The sequence below is a fragment of the Schistocerca gregaria genome, chromosome 3, assembly GCF_023897955.1.
Source record: "Schistocerca gregaria isolate iqSchGreg1 chromosome 3, iqSchGreg1.2, whole genome shotgun sequence".
NCBI lineage: Eukaryota > Metazoa > Arthropoda > Insecta > Orthoptera > Acrididae > Schistocerca > Schistocerca gregaria.
In genome coordinates, this window is record NC_064922.1 from 414,427,706 (window position 1) to 414,452,117 (window position 24,412).

General features: G+C 40.4%; 1 protein-coding gene across 3 annotated transcripts in view; it reads left to right on the forward strand.

Annotated features, from left to right (window-relative positions):
- LOC126353865 (meiosis-specific with OB domain-containing protein) overlaps positions 1-24,412 on the forward strand; it is a 284,756-nt gene that overhangs the window by 32,404 nt on the left and 227,940 nt on the right. For all 3 annotated transcript variants that reach the window (XM_050003033.1, XM_050003036.1, XM_050003035.1), the window contains exon 5: positions 6,025-6,217. In XM_050003033.1, the coding sequence (XP_049858990.1) occupies positions 6,025-6,217 (193 nt within the window). The remainder of the gene's footprint in view (positions 1-6,024; positions 6,218-24,412) is intronic.

Consider the following 24,412-nt stretch of genomic DNA (forward strand, 5'->3'; position numbering starts at 1 on the left):
TGTCATACTAGTTAGGTTCTTTTCAGAGTATTTTGGTGTAATAGCTCCATACTTAGCAGCCATTTACAACCACTTGCTTGGCGAAAGTTCTGTACCTAAGGATTGGAAAGTTGTACTGGTCACACCAATACACAAGAAAGGAACTAGAAGTAATCTGCTCAATTATAGGTCAATGTCAGTGATGTTGATTTTTGAAACATTTTCTGTGTTTGTACATTATGAATTACCCCAACAAAAATTATCTATTGACACGTCAGCATGGATTCAGAAAACATAGTTCTTGTGAAACAAAACTGGCTCTTTATTCACAAGAAGCAAATAGTGTTATCGACAGTGTGTCTCAAATTGAGTTCTTATTTCTGTGTTCCCAGAAGGCTTTTGACACCGTTCCTCACAAGTGGCTTCTAACCAAATTGCGTGCCTGTGAAGGATTGTCTCAATTGTGTGACTTGATTCGTGATATTCTGTCAGAAAAGTCACAATTCATAGTAATTAATAGAAAATCACCAAGTAAAATAGAAGTGACATCTGCTGTTCTACTCTATATAACCAATTTAGGAAACAATCTGTGCAGTCCTCTTTGATTTTTTGCAGATGATGCTGTCATTACCATTTTGGAAAGCTATCAGGAGACCAAAATGAATCTGCAAAATGATTTAGACAAAATATCTGTATGGCAGAAAAAGTGGCAATTAACTCTATACAAAAAAGATGTGTGATCACCCATATATCTACCTGCCAGGCAGCAATATCAAGGTTGATGTTATTTGTTTCACAGAGTACTGATGCAAAAATCAAAATATGTCATTCTTCAGCTTTTGAAATTGGTAACTGTTACTGCAGATCTAATAGCAGGATGGGGTCAGGGGGAGGGGCTGTCTAATACTTGTTAAGAAGGCCATAGTAATCTGCACATGCAACAAAACTGACCATGTAAATATCAAGAAACATTTGGAACATTATGCTGTAGCTATCATGCAGCCTATTGTAATAAGTCTGTATTTTCCATTCATCTGTTGCCACCATATCCCAGTTTCTAAATAGGCTTGAAAGTGTCATATAATTTCACAAATGCAAAGGTAATAAGACCATATTTTGTGGGATTTTAATGTAAATTTTAGTGACATTTCATGTACAGTGAGTGATGTCATTAACTTCATAGTAACTTTCAATATCTAAATGTACTAAAGAATCCAAAGTACTAAAGAATCCAACTAGAATAACATGTAATTCAAGCAGTTGTATGGATGCCATATTCCTGGACCCAGAATATCTCCTATTTATTAATGTCCTGAACTGATCCAATGATCTCTCAGAACATCAGGGTATCTTGTTATGGCTTAGTTTAGGACAAATAGAACACAAATAATCAGCTACTTTCATCTACAGAAGACATATCAGAAATCCTAACAATATCAGCACATTTAAAAATCTACTTCAGTCTCAGTCTTGGGATGTTATTTACCAGGAAGATAATGTAGATAAGAAAACTTCACTATTCCTTGACATATTGGGTCATAATTTCAATGTGCCCTTTCAAGTAAAACAAAGGGTATAAGAATGTCATGTAAGACAAAGAGGTCATACTTTGTGCAGTGTATGAAAACAGATGAACCAAATTTCCACAGTTATTTCAAATTGCACAAGATGGTCCTTTGTAAATTAATATCTAAAGCAAAACAAGTAGCAAATAAAGCCTACATAAATGGGTCTAACAAAAAAATGTAAAGCGACGTGGGATACTGCCAGAAAAATTTACAAACTTATGTCAAACAGAAAACAACAGAATCTGTTCAGTATAATGACCAACAAATAACAGACACCAAACACATTTGTGATGAATTTAGTAAACACTTTTCTGGAATTGCTAGGTATCTTTCAATTCATCACTCTCCACCAACATCTTTCCCTCCAAAGTGTAAAAGATCTGACAGTCACTTTCTATAATATCTGGAACTTTGGAGGAGGTTCTCCCAGTTATTAGGATCATGAAAAATTCATCACATAGTCTTGATGGTTTACCTAGCTAATAAAACAGGTTGCTGATGAAAACTGCTCAATGGGTACACGCACTTTTCCTCAACCACTGAAAACTTCCAAGATAGATCCATTATACAAGAAAGGGGAAAAGCAGATGTGTCCAAAATGTGTCACATAGCCTTGATGGTTTACCTAGCTGTGTAATAAAACAGGTTGCTGATGAAAACTGCTCAATGGGTACAAGCACTTTCCCTCAACCACTGAAAACTTCCAAGATAGATCCATTATACAAGAAAGGGGAAAAGCAGATGTGTCCAAAATGATAGAAAAAATTGTATATACTTGAGTAATGACCTTTCTTGATAATAACTCCGTCCTAATAGCACAACAGTTTGACCTTCATAAAAATAAATCCATCCATGAGGCTCCCTTTTCATTTACTGATCAGATAATACTGCATTTAATGAATAACACTATGCATTTGGACTTTTCATTGATCTGACAAAGACATTTGATCTGATCAATCACACACTGCTCCTATGTGAACTAAATGCTTATAGTATAAGAGGAGTCTCCAATGAATGGTTTCAGTCATATTTGTCAGACATAGGGCAGCTGGTAGATATAACAACACATTATGGAAGAATAAGCTGTTCAGTTACTATACCAATCAAATCAGGAGTTCCACAGGGCTCAACCTTTGGCCCCTCCTCTTTCTTCTCATTATTAATGACCTTTCAGAACACCTACCCTCAACAACACCTGTGTTATTCGCTGATGATACAAACCTCCTGTCTTGTAACATTTCTTCATAGCAGATGAGAGCCTATTTTGTTGACAACTGTGAAAGGCTCATATATGGGCTCTACAAAAACAACCTCTCAATTATAGAAAAAACAGCTCATATGATATTCTGTCCATCAAAGATCCATTCAACACATGTAGAATCATTAGAGAAGAAAGTTATCGAACTGGTCAATGAGAGCAAATTCCTTGGGGTCCGGCTGGACAACGCACTACAATGTTCTACCTGCAGAGATAAACTTCTGCGTAAACTGATGCTATGCCTTTAGAATTCTCAGTCAAGGGTGTGACTTGACTACCATTACAACCATGTAATTTGCACTAATTAACTCAGTCATCTCAAATAATGTTCCATTCTGGAGGTCAATACCAAGCAAACATTTGTTATGCAAAACAAATTGTCAAGAACATGATTTGAGTACCACCACATAAACCTACCATGCGGTCTTTAAAGAAATGGGAATATTACTTGTCCCTTGTATATACACCTCAGAGACATTTCATTTGTAAACAAGAATCTTCACCTCTCTGAAACAAATAATGGCATTCATGATTGTCACACCTGTGGTGGTTGTAATATTCATCTGACAAATCAGGGGCTGAGTAAATGCCATGACAGTGTGAGGTATGTAAGCAGCATACTTTATAATGAATTACCTTACTTAGTCAAAAATAATAAAAAGTCTTTCAGGAAGAATGTTACAAACATAATGCTCCATCATTGTTTTTCTTCTGTTACTGAATTTAGGGAGACTAACTTGTGTCACCTGTAACTTTAATTCTATCCAAAATGTATTAAAAATGTAAGCGAAGTTGGTTAAATAATCGCAATTCTCAGGCTGACTTTGTATTTTAAAATAGATATTGTTGCTTAGAAAGGATTGTAATGTGAATGTATGTATATACTGTCCTTTAAAAGGCATGTATATTTAGAAATCTATGTAAAAAAAGGTTTATGCTCCTTCAGCTGTGTATTGCTATAAGTTGTATTCCATATCGTGAGGATGATTTTATGGATAAATAAATAAGGCATCTGTTAAATTTTGGTTACATGATAAATCATACAAATTCAAAGGCTGTCTGCACAACTAAATACCTAGGGATCACATAGATAATGTAGGGGAAGATGAACCAAAAACTGTGTTTCATTGGTAGAACACTTAGAGGGTGCAACTAATCTAAATATGCTGCTTACACTACTCTTCTCTGTCCTCTTCTGGAGTACCAATGCACAGTGTGACAGATGAGACCGAAAAAGTTCAAAGAAAGGCAGTTCATTTTGTATTGTTGTGAAATAGGCAAGAGGGTGTCGTGGGTATGATATGTGAGTTGGGGTGACGGACAAGTCATTTTTAATGGAGACAAGATCACCACTCTTCTCCTCTGAACGCAAAAGTATTTTGTTATGTCCACCTATGAAGGGAAAAATGATGGTAATGATAAAATAAGAGAAATTAGAACTCCCACAGAGAGATTTATGTTCATTTTTCTGTGTGAATTGCAGTAACCGCATAGATGTACGTTCAGTGGTATGCTTCCTACAATAGAGGATGAAGTATGAAATGTTACAAGGCAAGAAAAAGCAAAAACTCAACAGGCCTAAATGATATCCCTGTGCGTGTGTTTGTGTTTGTCAAAAGAATACGTAAAAAGCCTCAAAGCCACATTAACAGAAAACCTTAATGAATCTTTCACAACTGGTTGCTTCCATAACTGTCTGAAGCATGCAAAAGTATTCTGACTGTTTCTTGCAGGTTCGTACTCCAGATCATAGTGTACTTAAAAAAGACATAAAAAATTAATACAAACTGCAACCATAGCACAGGGTCAGGCCACTGACTTCATCGGCACAGGAAAAAAGTAGGAGAAACAAAACAGTGCATTATATCCATGTGTAGAAGAGTATAATAAATTTAGACAGGAAATTGAAGAAATAAGTAACATCCACTCTTTCAGAAAAAAAACTCATAAAGTGTACTTGCAAGAACTCTGGCACTATACCACAAGTGACTATTTTATTAAAGATATATGGAACTATGTAGATCACATAGGTATTGAGATGGCTATTTATATCTGCTTATAAATACTTAAATACTTATATAAAAGGTGTTGTATATATATTGACAATATCCATATATTGTACGATGTCTAAAGATGGCTAAATAAATAAGAAAAATGAAAGTTTATTACCATAATGATTTTTTTGTTCACAAAACAAAGATTTATAGTGGGTTGTATGTAAAGAACCAGTAATTACAATAGTGGCTCTCTTCTGCAGTATTAAGGTGTCATGCACACAAATATGGCTGCTCCACAAAATAGAACCATTTGATATACTTCAGAAAAATGGTACCTAGGATGTTGTAATACATGTTTCAAGCAGTACATAAGTTGCCATAACACATAAATTATTTTAAACAGATTATTACTAATATATTCTACACGTCGACTCTGACTATCTAAATATACCCCCAAAAACTTAGTGTAAATTGGGTCATCTAAGGGAAGCTTGTGTTTTAGAGTAAAAACCATCTACTGAATTTTGTTTCCACTCAGCAAGAATCCACTAAACCAATAAGATGCTTGAGTGCTTATCCTTTCAACACAAGTACCAAGGCTACTGAGGTTATTACTACTATGAAGGGAAGTTGTGTTTTCTGGATCTAGTACTGTAGGCTACTAGAGCTGATAAATGAGGGCAGGTCATTAATCTACTCGTAACCTGTAAAAACTGTCAACCATCTATAAATTACCAGTATAATAGTTACACATCTTAGGACATGCAGATTTTTTTAATAAAAATATCCATTACCCTGCTTCATTTGATCATGTTGTATTCATTATATTTTAAATCAATAATGTGATAATAATCTTTGCAAGTTTATTTGGCAGTACTATTATGACTGAACAGTTTGGTGCTAGTGTGCTTTGGTTGTAGCTCAATATGGTACAAAAACTTATAATCTTTATGTAGTCTTTAAAGCATCTATCACTTACCATTGAATTATCAAAACGCAATGCTTATCTCATATTATGTAAGATTTTTAGTTTTTCTTAAATATGTATTAATTTGTTGGTTTGCTTAGGTTTTTTCACCTTACACAGTAATAATTTTGTTATAAGTCTGTATTTAAATGCCCTAAATCTAAATTAATTAGTTTCTGATAAAATACAGAGGATTAATAATTAATAAATTACCAGCAGTTCAAGTATTGATTGCAAATTTTATTGCACTTGCAGTCCATGTCAGCTGACAGTTTCTGAGAACCAAAATTCCTTGAAGTTATATGGAGGAGATGACTGCAGTGCATTTGAGCCTCTGCTGAATCTTACAACAAAGCCCCCAACAGATTTCTATACTCTTGCTGACATACACAGCAATGGGTCCAGCATGCGGGGAGAGTCAGTGAACCTACTTGCTGTTGTTCGTGATGTGAGTTATAACTTGCTTCTAAAGTTTTTCAATTATATATTCAATTATTGATTTTGCTTCAATTACCTTTAGTAAAATGTTTGCATAGTCATCAGTTTCTAACACGAATAGAAATTGAGAGAGAAAATATCTGTCAAGTGATATATGTCAGACATAGTAGACAATGAATTATAAAGACAGGCTCTTGAGAGACGAATGACATGTAAATTAGGAAAGACTGCAATCATTTGAAGTTCTCTGTCAGTTGTGTAAACTATCATATGAAAGAGAGTGGAAATTATATAGACAATATATGAATTTGAAGACAGCAGAAGAGTTAATGTATAGACAGAAAGGAAATAAATTGTGGTACAAGGTCCAAGACAGTACAGTAACCATGTAAATTATAGTACTAGAAGTAATAGTTGTAAAGCCATTTTAGACTAGCTAAATAATGAAAGGGACAGGGGACCAGGGAGTAAACAACAAGCGACATGGGGGAATTAGAAGACAGAAGAAAAGGAAGACAAGAATTATTATATCTGTTTGCACCACTCAACTTTACCTAAGCTCTTTGATTGTAGCTCAGGATGAGCATAAGTAGATACATGACACAGGAAGCCTGTAATAGTGGAATTATGATAGGATAAATCACAAACAGGTTCAAGAACATTCCAGGACAAACCAAACCATAACACAAGTTAAATACCGGCTTAACACAAACCTACTGAAAAGAAGGCCAGGCAGGAAGATAGTCAGAAGCATAGATCAGAATGCTGTCTCACCATGAAGATAGGCATAGTATTCAACAGTAGTCACAGCAGTTATTGCTAATGAAACTTGTCATGCAATGACTGTGCAGTCACATGCTAGTGGTGCACTCGTTGGTCAATTGAGTGCAATCAACTCTTGCAATTCAACAAGTATACTAAATCACTCCCACCAGTAACTGGTGCATAAGTACAATAATGACTGGAAAAAATCTGAACCAGTGGCATAGGAGCAATAACTGAAGTCTCCGTAAAGGCTCCTTCGTGGAGCTTGTAAGGGTGTGCCAGATTTGACTTTACTTAGTATCATCAAAGGTGATGTTCAAGGCTGTTATGGGTCCACTGCAGAAAATACCAGAGAGCTGGATGTGTCAGTAAGAGCTGTCCATGTCCATTAGAGCCCATAATTGTTTATGTTATCACTCCTCATGGATGGGAGACCTGTGCAAAAAAACTGGTGACAAATAGTTGGGTCATTAGTGGCTATAGAAATTGCGCTGTGTAGTAGTTGGAAAAGGGATTGCATGCCAAGGAGATTGTTTGTAGTCATCATGTTCTGATAGATAGTTGCAGCCCTGGGCTATTATGTTGGCATATGAAGGTCTTTGACTGTGGTGGAGAGCATCTGATGTCCTTGGTAGGTGATGACTGTTTCTGGTATCCATTCTGACATGAATCCAAATGTCTATACCTGGACCTATAATCGAGTATGGAAAAGCTGTCACTTGGCTTGTGGTACTGAATGCTGCAGGTGCAGGAGATACTGCATTAAGTGGTGAAAGCCTGTGTAAGATATGGACTGGTCTACATTATCAGTAGTCAGTATAATTTGCTAAGAAGCTTGTCTAAGTCTTTTAAGTGCCTTTTTAATTTGTGGCTTGAAGGTTGCGGGGTCAGGGATTTTCTCTGCCTTGTGATGACTGGGTGTTGTGTGATGTCCTTAGGTTAATTAGGTTTAAGTAGTTCTAAGTTCTAGGGGACTGATGACCATAGATGTTAAGTCTCATAGTGCTCAGAGCCATTTGAACCATTTTTTTGCTTGAAGGTCCTCCCTTATCTCTAAAGCCTGGATTTGTGTTCTGGTGAAACTGACTGATTATGAGGTGCTGAATGCTGTTCTCATGAAAGATGCACATTGATGGTAGGTAAACTTAAAATCTTTATCTGAAATGTTCTTAGTTGGTGCACCATTAATACAAGAATTGCCATTGCCTTGATGTCTGCCAGTGTTGTGATGGATGCTATGCCGGCCAGATGTGGAACATTGAATAAAGCATCTGCATCAGGAGTCCAAGGGCCAGTGTAACTCATATATATGGGCTCCCAAGGGTGCTGTTGGATTGGCCAAAGCAAGTAGTAGTGGGATGTCAAAGACCAGTTTCTACACAGACTGTACATTCACAGATTGTCATGTGGATATACATATTGGTGCTGGGCCAGTTAACATGACACTGGACTATACACTGTGCTTTTAACATGCCTCAACACAACAGATGAAGATGTTACAAAAATAGCAGGCAGAGGGCCTCCAGAAAGTCCACCCTACAGTCAAGTTATTCCGTGACCTGCAGGAAGATGCTGTGCACCACTTTGAGACAGTGGAAAAGTGTATCAAATCTGTATTGCGAAGAACAGGCATCCATGGGCAGCTGAACTGGCCATGCTGTTTGACTGGATATGAGGATCCACCTAAGGGCTGGGTTCTTGGTAGTGATAGCAGCAACATCTGTTGATGTGACTGTAGAATCATCCTGTGACTGCTGTAAATGTTGCTTTAGCTGGAGGCAGAGTGCCTCTTTCACATAAATTCAATAACGCCCCTCATTAGGAGGGACAATAAGGTACAGCAGAAAGATAAGAAGCTACTTATATGTAGCGTACAACATGCACTGAAGTTCTTGCTTGAGGCAGAACGTTTTACAGAGGAAATACGGAAATCATTCTCAGACAAAGGGAAGGAAAACTGAAGAGAATTGATGCAATACATTAAGTTAAAATGGATAAAATTGTTTTGATTAAAGATGAGGATATAATTGAAAGTGACAAAGCAAATAAAATTAGAGACTTTATGACCTGATCTTACAGGAAGAGGTGTCTACCTGCACACATGAAGACAGCCTCAGAGAGCACCTACCACAAACAGACAAAAAGAAGAAAGTGTGATACCATTCTGTGCTATGTGAAATTTACGGCCATGGTGGCTACAAAACTGCACCCTCAGTTGGTTGTGGCAAATGATTTAACAGAAAATTATGTGACAACTGAATTCTGACAGTCAGTTTATGGAACAAATGTTACAATAAGATGTTAGTAAGTTGGAAAATTTGAAATTATTTGTGACTGAACATACAAGTGCTTTATTAAGGCGTGTGAACTGAAACAATAAGTTTCCTCGCCAAAGTTGCAACATTGAGCTTTGAAAGATGCTAACCAGTTTATTTCAGACGAATTCCATTTTGTAGTCCCTTTTCAGGGGTGAAATGTTGTAAAGAATTTGACAGTGAACAGTTACCAGGGTAGAGAAGAGAAGCATAGAAGGAGAAAGGACTATGCAGTGGGAACCGGGAAGAGCATAGAGGCAGGTGGAGGGCAGAGATCAGCAAAGGTTGAAGCCAGGGTGGCTTACAGGAATGAAGAATAGAATAGAATAGAATATTTTTATTAGCCTTTCAGTATTTTTCATACAATTGGCTTCGTCAAAATTTACAGAAGGATAAGTTACAGAAAGAGTTCCCACCTGTGCAGTTCAGAAAAGCTGGTGTTGGTGGGAAGAATCAAGAAGGGGGTTCTTGTTGCGGACTGAATTGCAGCTGTTAAAATGGAGGTATTGATGTTGGTTAGTAGGTTTGATACGGGCAGAGGTACTCGTGGAGCGATTCTTGAGGTGGAGGATGATATTGAGGAAGATGTCTTTTTGGGTTGAGGAAAACTGAGTAAGCAAATGGAGGAGAAGGTGTGAGGTTCTGGAGGTATTTCAATAGGGTGTCCTCAGTTTTGGTCCACAGCTTGAAGATTTTATCAGTGAATGTGAACCAGGTGAGTGGTTTGGGATTCTGGGTGGCTAGAAAGTTTTCCTATAGATGGCCCATGAAAAAGTTGGTGTAGGATGGTGCCATGTGGGTGCCCATGGCTATACTGTGGTTTTGTTTGTAGGTAATGCTTTCAGATGAGATGTACTTGTGGTTGAGGATGTAGTTGGTCAAGAACTGGTGCACTACCTAATTGCCAAGCATGCCATACAACACATTGTGCTTAATTTTAACAATTACTTCATAGCCTGTGCCCTCTGGGTTCTTCCCGCCAACACTAGCTTTTTTAAATTGTGCAGTTAGGAACTCTACCTTCAATGTATCCTTTGTTTCCAGAATCATCTTGGCCTCAATCTTCATTAGTTCCTGTTGTCCAGTTGTTCCTATGCTCGTCATTGCTCCCACTCCAGCCTCACACACGCTTTATGCCACTCAGTGCAGCTGCCTAGTCCTTTCTCCTCCACTGCTCCCTCCCCCCTTTGCCCTCCCCATCCCCTCCCCCTCAACACAGCCAACTGATGATCCATGTAGCAGCCCACATCTCTACACACTCCCCCTCCAAACCTAATCTGTAATTCCTTCCCTTTCTTATTTCTTTTATGCTAATCACTATCCAAACAACAGCCATGATCACTGCTCACTGCAGTTGGGCTCAGCACTCTGTGGGAGTTATGCTTGTATGGATGTGTTTGTGTATTTTTCCAAACATTAAGAAGATATTGTAGTCTATTTAGGTGTCTGCATCTAAATAAATATTCCAGAATGAACTGTATAGTGAATGGCGGACATTACCACATTCCACTACTAGTCATTGGCTTCCCTGTTCCATTCGCAAATGGAGAGAGGGAAAAATAACTGTTTATATTCATGCTTATGAGCGCTGATTTTTCTTATCTTGCCTTCTTCGTCCGTATGCAAAATGTATGTTGACAGCAGAAGAATTGTTCTGTGATCTTCTGTGATCAGCTGCAAAAACCTGTTCTCTAAATTTTCTCAGTAGTGTTTCACTCTTTCCAGGGATTTCCATTTGAGTTCACAAAGTATGTCTCTAACACTTGTGTATTGATTTAGTCTAACAGCACATTACTGAACTGTTTCAGTGTCTTCCTTCAATCCAGTGGTTGCTAATATGGGAATAATTACCGCCTAAGGGGTAAAATGAAATTTTGTGAGGGATAAAAATAAAGAGGTTCAACTGTGTTTCAGTCATAAAACTAAATCATTTTTAAGAGTTCATTACTATTGTCACTATTTTGCAAGAGTATAATACTGATTATGTAATTTTTTCAAACACCCAATATAGCTGAGGTTACTGCTTGTAAAATGAATGTATGACTGTCTCTGTCACACAGTCCACACACTGCACACATACTTTGTACTTTATACCTTGCATCTACGACAGCAAAGTTGAGACATATAATCATATATACTAATATATCTCCTGAAAAGGCCTCCGAGTTGTAGGTAGTTCGCTCAATAGACCAGAAGTTGCTTCATTATTCACTTTCCAACAGTAAATGAACCAACATACAGCACAACACAACAGTAACTACGCAATGATACTGCACTGCTGCACAGTCTATTGTTATAGTGATATACCTATTCAGTTGCCTTCTGAATAGTTGTTTGTTGTTGTTGTCTTCAGTCCTGAGACTGGTTTGATGCAGCTCTCCATGCTACTCTATCCTGTGCAAGCTGCTTCATCTCCCAGTACCTACTGCAACCTACATCCTTCTGAATCTGCTTAGTGTACTCATCTCTCGGTCTCCCTCTACGATTTTTACCCTCCACGCTGCCCTCCAATGCTAAATTTGTGATCCCTTGATGCCTCAAAACATGTCCTACCAACCGATCCCTTCTTCTAGTCAAGTTGTGCCACAAACTTCTCTTCTCCCCAATCCTATTCAATACCTCCTCATTAGTTACGTGATCTATCCACCTTATCTTCAGTATTCTTCTGTAGCACCACATTTCGAAAGCTTCTATTCTCTTCTTGTCCAAACCAGTTATCGTCCATGTTTCACTTCCATACATGGCTACACTCCAAACAAATACTTTCAGAAACGACTTTCTGATACATAAATCTATATTCGATGTTAACAAATTTCTCTTCTTCAGAAACGCTTTCCTTGCCATTGCCAGTCTATATTTTATATCCTCTCTACTTCGACCATCATCAGTTATTTTACTTCCTAAATAGCAAAACTCCTTTACTACTTTAAGTGTCTCATTTCCTAATCTAATTCCCTCAGCATCACCCGATTTAATTTGACTACATTCCATTACCCTCGTTTTGCTTTTGTTAATGTTCTTATATCCTCCTTTCAAGACACTGTCCATTCCGTTCAACTGCTCTTCCAAGTCCTTTGCCGTCTGTGACAGAATTACAATGTCATCGGCGAACCTCAAAGTTTTTACTTCGTCTCCATGAATTTTAATAGCTACTCCAAATTTTTCTTTTGTTTCCTTTACTGCTTGCTCAATATACAGATTGAATAACATCGGGGAGAGGCTACAACCCTGTCTCACTCCTTTCCCAACCACTGCTTCCCTTTCATGCCCCTCGACTCTTATTACTGCCATCTGGTTTCTGTACAAATTATAAATAGCCTCTCGCTCCCTGTATTTTATCCCTGCCACCTTTAGAATTTGAAAAAGAGTATTCCAGTCAACATTGTCAAAAGCTTTCTCTAAGTCTACAAATGCTAGAAACGTAGGTTTGCCTTTTCTTAATCTTTCTTCTAAGATAAGTCGTAAGGTCAGTATTGCCTCACGTGTTCCAACATTTCTACGGAATCCAAACTGATCCTCCCCGAGGTCTGCATCTACCAGTTTTTCCATTCGTCTGTAAAGAATTCGCGTTAGTATTTTGAAGCCATGGCTTATTAAACTGATAGTTCGGTAATTTTCACATCTGTCAGCTCCTGCTTTCTTTGGGATTGGAATTATTATATTCTTCTTGAAGTCTGAGGGTATTTCGCCTGTCTCATACATTTTGCTCACCAGCTGGTAGAGTTTTGTCATGACTGGCTCTCCCAAGGCCGTCAGTAGTTCTAATGGAATGTTGTCTACTCCGGGGGCCTTGTTTCGACTCAGGTCTTTCAGTGCTCTGTCAAACTCTTCACGCAGTATCGTATCTCCCATTTCGTCTTCATCTACATCCTCTTCTATTTCCATAATATTGTCCTCAAGTACATCGCCCTTGTATAAACCTTCTATATACTCCTTCCACCTTTCTGCCTTCCCTTCTTTGCTTAGAACTGGGCTGCCATCTGAGCTCTTGATATTCATACACGTGGTTCTCTTCTCTCCAAAGGTCTCTTTAATTTTCCTGTAGGCAGTATCTATCTTACCCCTAGTGAGATAAGCTTCTACATCCTTACATTTGTCCTCTAGCCATCCCTGTTTAGCCATTTTGCACTTCCTGTCGATCTCATTTTTGAGACGTTTGTATTCCTTTTTGCCTGCTTCATTTACTGCATTTTTATATTTTCTCCTTTCATCAATTAAATTCAATATTTCTTCTGTTACCCAAGGATTTCTAGCAGCCCTTGTCTTTGTACCTACTTTATCCTATGCTGCCTTCACTACTACATCCCTCAGAACTACCCATTCTTCTTCTACTGTATTTCTTTCCCCTATTCCTGTCAATTGTTCCCTTATACTCTCTCTGAAACTCTGTACAACCTCTGGTTCTTTCAGTTTATCCAGGTCCCATCTCCTTAATTTCCCACATTTTTGCAGTTTCTTCAGTTTTAATCTACAGGTCATAACCAATAGATTGTGGTCAGAGTCCACATCTGCCCCTGGAAATGTCTTACAACTTAAAACCTGGTTCCTAAATCTCTGTCTTACCATTATATAATCTATCTGATACCTTTTAGTATCTCCAGGGTTCTTCCACGTATACAACCTTCTTTCATGATTCTGAAACCAAGTGTTAGCTATGATTAAGTTGTGCTCTGTGCAAAATTCTACTAGGCGGCTTCCTCTTTCATTTCTTAGCCCCAATACATATTCACCTACTATGTTTCCTTCTCCCCCTTTTCCTACACTCGAATTCCAGTCACCCATTACTATTATATTTTCGTCTCCCTTCACTATCTGAATAATTTCTTTTATTTCATCGTACATTTCTTCAATTTCTTCATCATCTGCAGAGCTAGTTGGCATATAAACTTGTACTACTGTAGTAGGTGTGGGCTTCGTATCTATCTTGGCCACAATAATGCGTCCACTATGCTGTTTGTAGTAGCTTACCCGCATTCCTATTTTCCTATTCATTATTAAACCTACTCCTACATTACCCCTATTTGATTTTGTGTTTATAACCCTGTAGTCACCTGACCAGAAGTCTTGTTCCTCCTGCCACCGAATGGCAGGATGCCATCATCATTTAATCATACAGTAAAGCTGCATGTCCTCGGGAAAAATTACGGCTGTAGTTTCCCCTTGCTTTCAGCCGTTCGCAGTACCAGCTCAGCAAGCCCGTTTTGGTTAATGTTGCAAGGCCAGATCAGTCAATCATCCAGACTGTTGCCCCTGCAACTACTGAAAAGGCTGCTGCCCCTCTTCAGGAACCACACGTTTGTCTGGCCTCTCAACAGATACCCCTCCGTTGTGGTTGCACCTACGGTACGGCCATCTGTATCGCTGAGGCACGCAAGCCTCCCCACCAACGGCAAGGTCCATGGTTCATGGGGGGTTCTGAATAGTATCAACAGAATAAAAACATCAATACCTTTAAGCACACAGTCAGAGAAATACTGCATAAAAGTCCATTTTACTATGTAAATGAATTTACTGATTATTGCAAGGAAAACCCAAAAATATGGCAAGAAGTAACGATCATTCAATTCAAAAAACAACATGAATGTATGTATGTAAATTTAAATGTAGGGGAAATAGTTATATACTGTGAAAAAGAACTGAATGGACTGTACAGTATAATAAATGTATTATACTGTAATTTGTGCTATAAATACAATAAGGTGTAGAAAACTGTTGTTGTAATGGGTGTCCGGGAAGTAAGGACGAATCTGAATTCTGCGGCATTATGTCATATGATCGTTGTCAGCCATGACTTTTTCTTGTTTGTTATCTGAAATCCTCTCCCATTAGTAGCCTGACAGCTTTTGTGTGTTGAACGTTGTTGTATGATGTTTATTTCCATCATGAAGCAGATGACAACTGAGCAATGTATTCAAGTGGTAAAAATTTATTACAAAAACAGTGAAAGTTCCTTGGCAACCATCCATGAAGTGCGTGTGACACTTGGACGTAATGCTATTCCATCCAAATCATCAGTTCAGTAGTTGATCCGGAAGTTTGAGACCACGGTTTATGTTTCAAACATTAAAAAAAGCACGACGACCTCATTCCTTTCGAACACAATAAAACATGGCTTTCATGTATGACAATGTGACTGTAACTCCCAGAATACTGGCATGCCAGTAAGCTCAACAATTGAATTTATCACCAAGTCCACTGCATGAAATGCTTTCTAAAGATCTGAAAATGCGTGTATACAAGATTCAACTTACGTAAGAACTGGTGTCTGCAGCGGAAAGACACATCAACTTGCTCACTGGGTCTTGGCTTGCCAAACGGAGAATGAGAACTTCACAAAAAGAATAATTTTCTCAGTTGAGGTGCACTTCCACCTCAGTGGGCACATCAATAAGCAGAACTGCAGAATTTGGGGTAATGAAAATCTGTGAGTGACTGTGGAAGACAAAATGCATCTACAACACATGGCTGTGGGGGTTGGGTTCTGGGCAGGAGGAGTGATTGGCCCGTATTTTTTTGCAAATGATGAGGGAGCTGTGAATGATGACCATCACCAAACCATGCTTTCTGATTGGTTTTTACCTCTTGTTGATGAAAATGATGATTTTTTAGGTTCAACAAGATGGTGCAAGATGTCACACATCCCTTGAAATGATTGTTCTGCTGATTGAAATGTTTCTCAAAAAATTATCTGCTTGATTGACAACCACAAATGGCCTACCAATCATGCGATCATACACCTCGCAACTCTTTTTGTGGATATTTGTGAAATCAAAAGTGTATGTGAACAAACCACAAACAATGCGCCAATTGAATTATGATGTTATAAGGGTTATTAATAACATCCCACCAGATGTTTGTGAAATTATCATTGAGAACTTCAACGAACGCATTGGTCATTGCCACTCGGCCTTGGATGGTCAAGTGGAGAATATAATTTTTCATACATAAATGGGAGAAGTTACTTAATGTATTCATTAAAAATAAATAAATAAATAAATTACATTTTCAATAAATTTAGCACTTTAATATTTGTCCCTACTTCCCGGACACTCTCTATAACCGAAATGTCAAGGCCTATATGTAATTATACAACACATCAACTGAAATGCACCAAACAGCTAAACAAATAAATAAATAAATGTTATTGTTATTGGTGACAGTGGCAGACACAAAACATTGGCAACTTCCTGTTTCTGCCATAACAGAAGAAGGGGAATCCTGCAAACAAGTGATTTATAAACAATATAATGCACACATTAGTTGATTTTGAATTGGGTGAAAGGTGTGGGTGAAGCATGTGTCGCTAGGAGAAGGAGTGGTACAGAGTAAGAACATTTTTTAATGAGCATCAGACCTCAATGCAGATAGTCAGCTTTCTTTTGTGAGAAGCAGCTGCAGGAAGTACTCATGATTCACTGGGAATTACATCATCGCTATGTAAAAAGAAGGTTGTTAAAATTACGAACAACTTCAGTTGGAAGGACCACATAGATAATATTGTCGGGAAGGCGAGCCAAAGGTTGCGTTTCATTGGCAGGACACTTAGAAGATGCAACAAGTCCACTAAAGAGACAGCTTACACTACACTCGTTCGTCCTCTGTTAGAATATTGCTGCGCGGTGTGGGATCCTTACCAGGTGGGATTGACGGAGGACATCGAAAGGGTGCAAAAAAGGGCAGCTCGTTTTGTATTATCGCCTTATAGGAGAGAGAGTGTGGCAGATATGATACACGAGTTGGGATGGAAGTCATTACAGCATAGACGTTTTTCGTCGCGGCGAGACCTTTTTACGAAATTTCAGTCACCAATTTTCTCTTCCGAATGCGAAAATATTTTGTTGAGCCCAACCTACATAGGTAGGAATGATCATCAAAATAAAATAAGAGAAATCAGAGCTCGAACAGAAAGGTTTAGGTGTTCGTTTTTCCAGCTCGCTGTTCGGGAGTGGAATAGTAGAGAGATAGTATGATTGTGGTTCGATGAACCCTCTGCCAAGCACTTAAATGTGAATTGCAGAGTAGTCATGTAGATGTAGATGTAGATGTAGAAAGAAGCAGTACCAATTTTCTTATTAATTTATGGTATAATAAAATGCTTACAAAAACTATTATTTACCTTTTGTTGTTTAAAAAATATAAGTATTCTAAGAAAATTCTTTTCATTCCAAAGTTTAGCTAGGCGCAAAGTGGAGGGGCGGAGGGAGATAATAACTAACATCTGATTGCAATTGGTCTAATGGTCCCAGAAAGTTTGGGAAGCACTGTTTTAATCCATTCTGCTGGGAATACCAAATACTTGAGCAGTGCTCATGAATGGATTGCATCAAGTGTTCTATACATGATATCCCCTGTAAATGACCTACATTTCCCTAAAACTCTTCCTATAAACCGAAGTTCACCATTCGCTTTTGCTACTGCTGTCTTTATCTTCTTGTTCCATTTTATAACACTTTCGCAATGTCATGTCTAGGTATTAATCAATGTCACTTTGTCAAACAACACACCACTAAAACTGAAATCAAACATAATGGGGTTATTTTTCCTTCTCAGCTGCATTGACTTATGTTTTTCTGTATTCAGAGCAAGCTGTCATTCATCACAGAAAATATAAATTCTGTCTGACTAATCCTGTACCCTTCTACAGCCAGTTGAAGACAGTGGTTTCCTGTATACAGTTGCAGATTGCTGCTCACCCTGTCTGCCATATCATTTAGGCATACAGAGAATGAGAGCAGCGTTATCTCACTTCTTGGAGCACTCCTGACAGTACTCTTTGAAGTGTATCGTGCGTTTGTAATGGTCAGTTTGTGTACATCTTATGTTAGTAGCAGATTATAAACTTTACCTTTTGGATCTTGGAAGCAGTTGCAGAAGTTCTGTGGCCCTGGTATCTTGACTTCATACTCCTTTTCCTCCATTGCAATGCCTTTGTCAGTCTGGAAAGTTACTTAAGATACAAGCTATTGCTGAATGATTTTGGACTCTTCTTGTTTAAGGTGGTTTCTTATGTATGTCTGAAAACATGTTGGACCAGATTTCAGTTTTGTGATATTGTTATAGGAGATGAAATCTTAGTTTTTTTTGTATATATTGTTCTTTGTTGATAAGTACTGTGCTGTTCCCTTTATCAGCCCTTGTGACTAGGATGTTGTTAGATTGTAGTTTTTCTTTTAATTTCTTAGTGGTGTTGTTTTCTGTTTGAAGTTTACTGTTTTGCTCTTTCTTTGACATGGAGACTATGTTGTTTATTTCTTTCTTCACTAGTTATTGTGTTAGACCGATATTTATAGTGTTATTTTCTTGTTTCTCTTCCTCTGCCAGGATGCTTTCTGTTTCTACTAACAGAATTTTTTCTATTCGGGTGGAAATTGTGCTGGTGGGTGTGTTATACTTCGTAGTACTTTTCTTCCTGGTTATTTTTATTTGTGAGTGTTCTGATTTATTGTTGGTGTTTGTTCTGTGGACATTGCAGTGTTCCTGCTGTGATGTGTTCAATTTTTTGTATTATGTTGATCATCACTGTTGGGTTCTTAATAAATGCTAATAACTCAAGATGTACATCATATAACATTTTATTAAGCATGAATTTCTTGGTATCAAGTGAGTTCATTTCATTCTTTAACCAAGTCATTTTTGCAAAAGATTTCATTCTTTGTGCTACCAAAGAGTTGTTTCCGACCTTTACATTAATGTATCTCAGAATTACATTATTTATTTTGCAAGTCTTATTGAATCTAATGTGTTGGTTGATCTTATGGAGTTTGAGATGGTTTTTCTTGAAACTGTTGTATAACTTAATGGGAAATGCACATATTATTATTATACAGTGATCAAAATGTGTAATTATCTCTGAATAGATGTTATCCAAAGGCCTCCATTTATACATACTGTCATTAAAATTTAAAGAACCTAGAACCAATTGCACCCTTTGGTTCCGTGTAAGTTTTTAAAAAAATTATTCAATGGTAGCCTAAGGAAAAAAGACTAAAATGAAATGAAACAGGTTCTCCTAGTCATTTAATTTAGTTGCACTGTTATCCTGGAGCACGACTCCTGCCCCAGAATGTCCTATGTTTCCTGACTGTTGATTGAAAAAGAGCTATCTGTAGATACCTGGATCTCTGTTGCTTAAATCACAAGAACTAATTATTTGGGAGCAATTATTTGTTTGGTTAATGCCCCTAGCAATGTTCCACTATGCACCTTAGAGAATTTAGTTTCTTTTATCTGTTGATACCTTGATGGGTAATGAATGTTGTTGTGACAGTGCCACGACATTTAACAGTGCTGCCACGACAGTACGCGAAAACGGCGATAGAGGCGCTCCGCAAATCGGCTGAGCGTGGGAGTAGCCACCTAGCTACGAACGGCAGTCGAATACGAGAGACTGAGTTGTTATCATGTGATCAGCTATTGTTTCTAAGACAGAGTGTTGAATATCCTCGCAATTATTGGTGATTAAAGGTTATAACACTTTTTGGCGACGAGGTTGGATATTTTTGCTGCGTTGTGGATTTGCGTGTTCGTGACGGGGCAGACATGGAACAGCTTATGCAAGCGCTCATTGAACAACAAACACAGCTGATGGCTACTATTCAGGCTCAACAAACACAGCTGACGGCTGCGATTCAGGTGTTGTCGACGTCGCTTACTCATCGTCTGTTGTCCTCTTCTCCGCCTCCATTCCCTCCTTACGACGAGGCCGCTTAAGACTGGGAGTATTATGAGAAGCGTTTGCGGCAACACTTCTTGGCTTTCGGCATTGTCGACGCTCCTATGTGTAAGTCGTTATTTCTATCTTGGCTTTCCCCTCGGATCTATCAGCTGCTATCTCAGTTAGCCCCTCTGTGGGAACCTGCCTTCCTGTCCTTCCAAAAAATGTGTGACTTATTGTCTGACTATTATCGAAAAAACACCCACGTCGTAGCCGCCCGCGTGGCGTTCTACCGGTGTCGTAAACAGCCCCATCAATCTTACCGGGCTTGGGCGGCGGAACTACACCGTCTGAGTAGGAAAAGTCAGTTTGTCACGGACACACATCACGATTCTTATGCTGATTCAATGGTTAGGGATGCTATTCTACAGCTTGCTCCTGATAAAGAAGTTCGGCAATGTGCCCTACAACTGCCAAACCCGTCGTTGTTGGAAGTTCTAAGCATAGCTCAATCCTTTGAAGTGTCTCACGCTGCTGGCGCGCAAATAGACGCGTGGTGTGATGTAGGCACTGTACAGTCAACTCTCGACACGGACAATTTGTCTGTTTCACAGGAGAACGACGATGTGGTGGCGGTTCACTCGCGTCAACAATGTCGCTTTGGGCTGCAACGCTCGCAGCGAAACCAGCAACCACAGAAGCCGGTTCGTTCCGCACTTCCTTCTTGCCCCCGTTGTTTCGTACAGCACGACAGGGCAGCGTGTCCAAAACATTGGGCCACGTGTAATTCATGTAGGAGAAAAGGCCACATTGCTTCTGTGTGTCAGTCTCCTAAAGTTCCTGACATCGGACATGGATATTCACTGTGTGCTTTCTCAAACAAATAAGTTGTTTGTTACTGTTCGTGTTCTGGATAAAGACATCCGCATGCAAGTGGACACTGGCTCTGCAGTAACTCTCATTAATTCTCGCACATATTTGCATTGGGCTCCCCTCCTTTGTCTCTATTTACGCGAAATCTGAGGACTTATAATAAACAGAAAATTCCTATCATGGGCCAGTTTGATGCTTCCACTGCCTACAAGTCTGTGGTTCGGCCCCTCACGTTTTATGTCGTGGATCATGCGGGCACTAAAACCTGTTCGGTTATGATGCTTTCCAGTTGTTTGGGTTCTCCATTGATGATGATGTGCACCTCATGTCTGAGGATATTCCGTATCAACAGCTGGATGGATTGTGTTCTGAATTTTCGTCCGTGTTCTCTGCTGGTATGGGTTGTGCCAAGGATGTTGAAGCCCACATTACTCTTAAACCTACGGCTTGCCCTAAGTTTTTCCGGGCACGCCCTATTCCGGTGGCGTTGCGTGCACCTGTCAAGGCTGAGCTAGACAGGTTAACAGCTTCAGGGATTCTCCTTCCGGTTACCTGCAGCGAATGGGCATCGCCGATCGTGGTGGTTTCTAAACCAAACGGGAGTCTGCGATTGTGTGGTGACTTTAAAGCCACTGTCAACGCTCAGAGCCTCATTGACACTTATCCTCTTCCCCGTCCTGAGGAGTTGTTTACCAAGCTCGCTGGGGGCCAGTTCTTTTCCAAACTTGACTTATCGGAGGTGTACCATCAGTTGCCGTCGGACGCTACCTCCAAGGAATTTCTCGTTATCAACACTCCTTGTGGGTTGTATCAGTACCAGCGTTTACCATTTGGCGTCGCTAGCGCACCGGCCAGTTTTCAGCAGTTTTTGGAACAGCTCACGGCTTCCATTCCCGGCTGCATAAACTATCTGGATGACATTTTTGTCACGGGGGCCTCCACTGAGGAGCACCTTCGTAATTTTTCGTTCACTGTTTCGGGTTTTGCATTCGGCTGGTTTGAGGTGCAATCTGGACAAGTCACAGTTCTTCCAACCCTCCATTGTGTATCTTGGTTTCCACTTGTCCCGTGAGGGTATACGTCGTCTGCGTCAGCACATTGTGGTCATTAACGCTCTAACCCGGCTGTCTAAGGTCAAAGAACTTCAGGCGTTTCTAGGCAAAATTGCTTATTATCACAAATTCATTCCATCCGCAGCGGCGGTAGCTTATCCTCTACATTAGCTGTTACACAAAAACGTCTCTTTCTGTTGGTCCGATGGGTGTGAGCAGGCTTTTGTCCGCCTGAAGGCTCATTTGCAATCGGTGCCTTGTCTTGCCACATTCCGTCCAGGTCAGCACTTGGTTCTGGCGACTGACGCGTCACAGTATGGCCTAGGGGCTGTTCTCGCCCATCGGTATGAGGATGGGTCAGAACGACCCATTGCCTATGCTTGTATGGTTCTAAGTTTCACCTCATCACCGACCACAAACTGCTGGTCTCTCTGTTCAGCCCATCAGCGTCGCTTCCGGATAAGGCAGCTCACCGCCTGCAACGTTGGGCCTTATACTTGTCTCGTTTTCATTATGAGATTCACTATCGCCCCACGGCCCAGCACGCCAACGCTGACGCATTGTCACGATTGCCGATGGGCCCCGACCCGGTTTTTGATCGTGATGAACTCCTCTGTTTCCACATTGATGAGGAAGAACGTCGTGCGGTCGAGGGTTTTCCACTTACAGGTTTGCAGGTCGTGTCGGCTACTGCGCGGGACCCGGTCCTGCATCGGGTGATCGGTTTTGTTCAACGGGGTTCGCCGGACAGGACCAAGGGCCGGGCATCGGATCCCCTACGCAACTACCATGCCTTGCACCTTCGTCTGTCTGTTCATGATGGTGTTGTTCTTCTGGCCACGGATGGCGCATCTCCACGGGTCGTGGTACCAGCCTCTCTTCGCAAAGATGTTCTCAAACTCTTGCACGAAGGCCATTGGGGTATTTCTCGGACTAAGTCCCTGGCCCGCAGGCCCGTTTATTGGCCCGGTATTGATTCGGACATCGCCCATATGGTTGCTGCGTGTGGTCAGTGTACTCAACAACTGGCTGCACCTCGTACAATGCCCTCTCCGTGGCCTGATCCAGCTCAGCCATGGGAACGGATGCACGCCGACTTTGCTGGCCCCTTCCTCGGTACTTATTGGCTACTGTTGATTGACGCCTTCTCGAAGTTTCTGTTTGTTGTTAGATGTCCGTCACCCACCACTGCGGCGACGACGCTGGCTTTGTCCAAAATCTTTGCGCTGGAGGGTCTTCCATCCACAATCGTCACGGACAATGGCCCTCAGTTCTCTTTGCAGGCCTTCCGTGATTTTTGTACTGGACAAGGGATTCATCATGTTACAGCACCTCCCTTCCATCCGCAATCGAATGGGGAGGTCGAGCGCCTTGTCCGCACTTTGAAATGCCAGATGAAAAAATTCCTTAGTGATTTTTCCACAGATGACGCTCTGCTGCAATTTCCAAGTTCTTATCGCTTCACGCCTCTGGGTGATCGCAGCCCTGCTGAACTCTTGCATGGCCGCCAACCGCGCACCCTACTGCACCTGCTTCACCCTGTCAGGCCTTGTGCTGTGTCCCCTAGTGCGGGAAAATACTCGGTGGGCGCCGACGTGTGGGCACGAGGGTATGGCTCTCGCCCTAAATGGATTCCAGGGGTGGTCAAGGCTCTTCACGGCCACCGGCTTTGTGAATTATGTACGGGCGACGGCACGGTTGTTTGCCATTTGACCAGATGCGCCCATGAGTGGTGGCCACGCCGGTGCCACCGCCCCATCCTTCGCCTCCACCAGTCCGAGAAGCCAGTCCTGTCACTGCTGCTGATCTACTGTACGTGTTGATGCAGCCGACGTTGCTACCGCTTCCGAGTATGCCGGAACCAGCCCCAGTCGCGACGCCGCCTTCTCCGGGACCCATCTCGCTGGAGCACACTCCCAGGTCCATGACACCTATGGATGCTGCTCCGGAGTTTTCACCCATCATCTCATCCAGGAGGCACGTTCCATGCACGAGCTTCCGTCCGAGACATTTTCGACCATACTCTCGTGTCTCTCTGCGGAATCTCCTCGGGACCTCACAAGAGGCCATGGATGTCTCCGCGCTGTCCATGTCTCCTAGGAAGTGAGTGTTTTTTTTTTTTCCAAGGGGGGAAAAGTGTTGTGACAGTGCCACGACATTTAACAGTGCCGCCACAACATTTCGCGAAACGGTGATAGAGGCGCTCCGCAAATCGGCTGAGCGCCACCTAGCTACGAACAGCGCCGGCCACATGTCACGGCACGGCAGTCGAATACAAGAGACTGAGTTGTTATCATGTGATCAGCTATTGTTTCTAAGAGAGAGTGTTGAATATCCACACAATTATTGGTGATTAAAGGTTGTAACAAATGTCTCCATTACTTTTGCCGTGAGAGCTTTCACTGGGTATATAATCTCCAAGTTCTTTGTTAAATCTACCTAATCCATCAATATATGTTAATAAATCTCTAACAGTGGACCATCCCTGTACCAAATTTCTTTCATGTTATTCTGTGTATTTGTTATTACTCCCCCATATATTATTG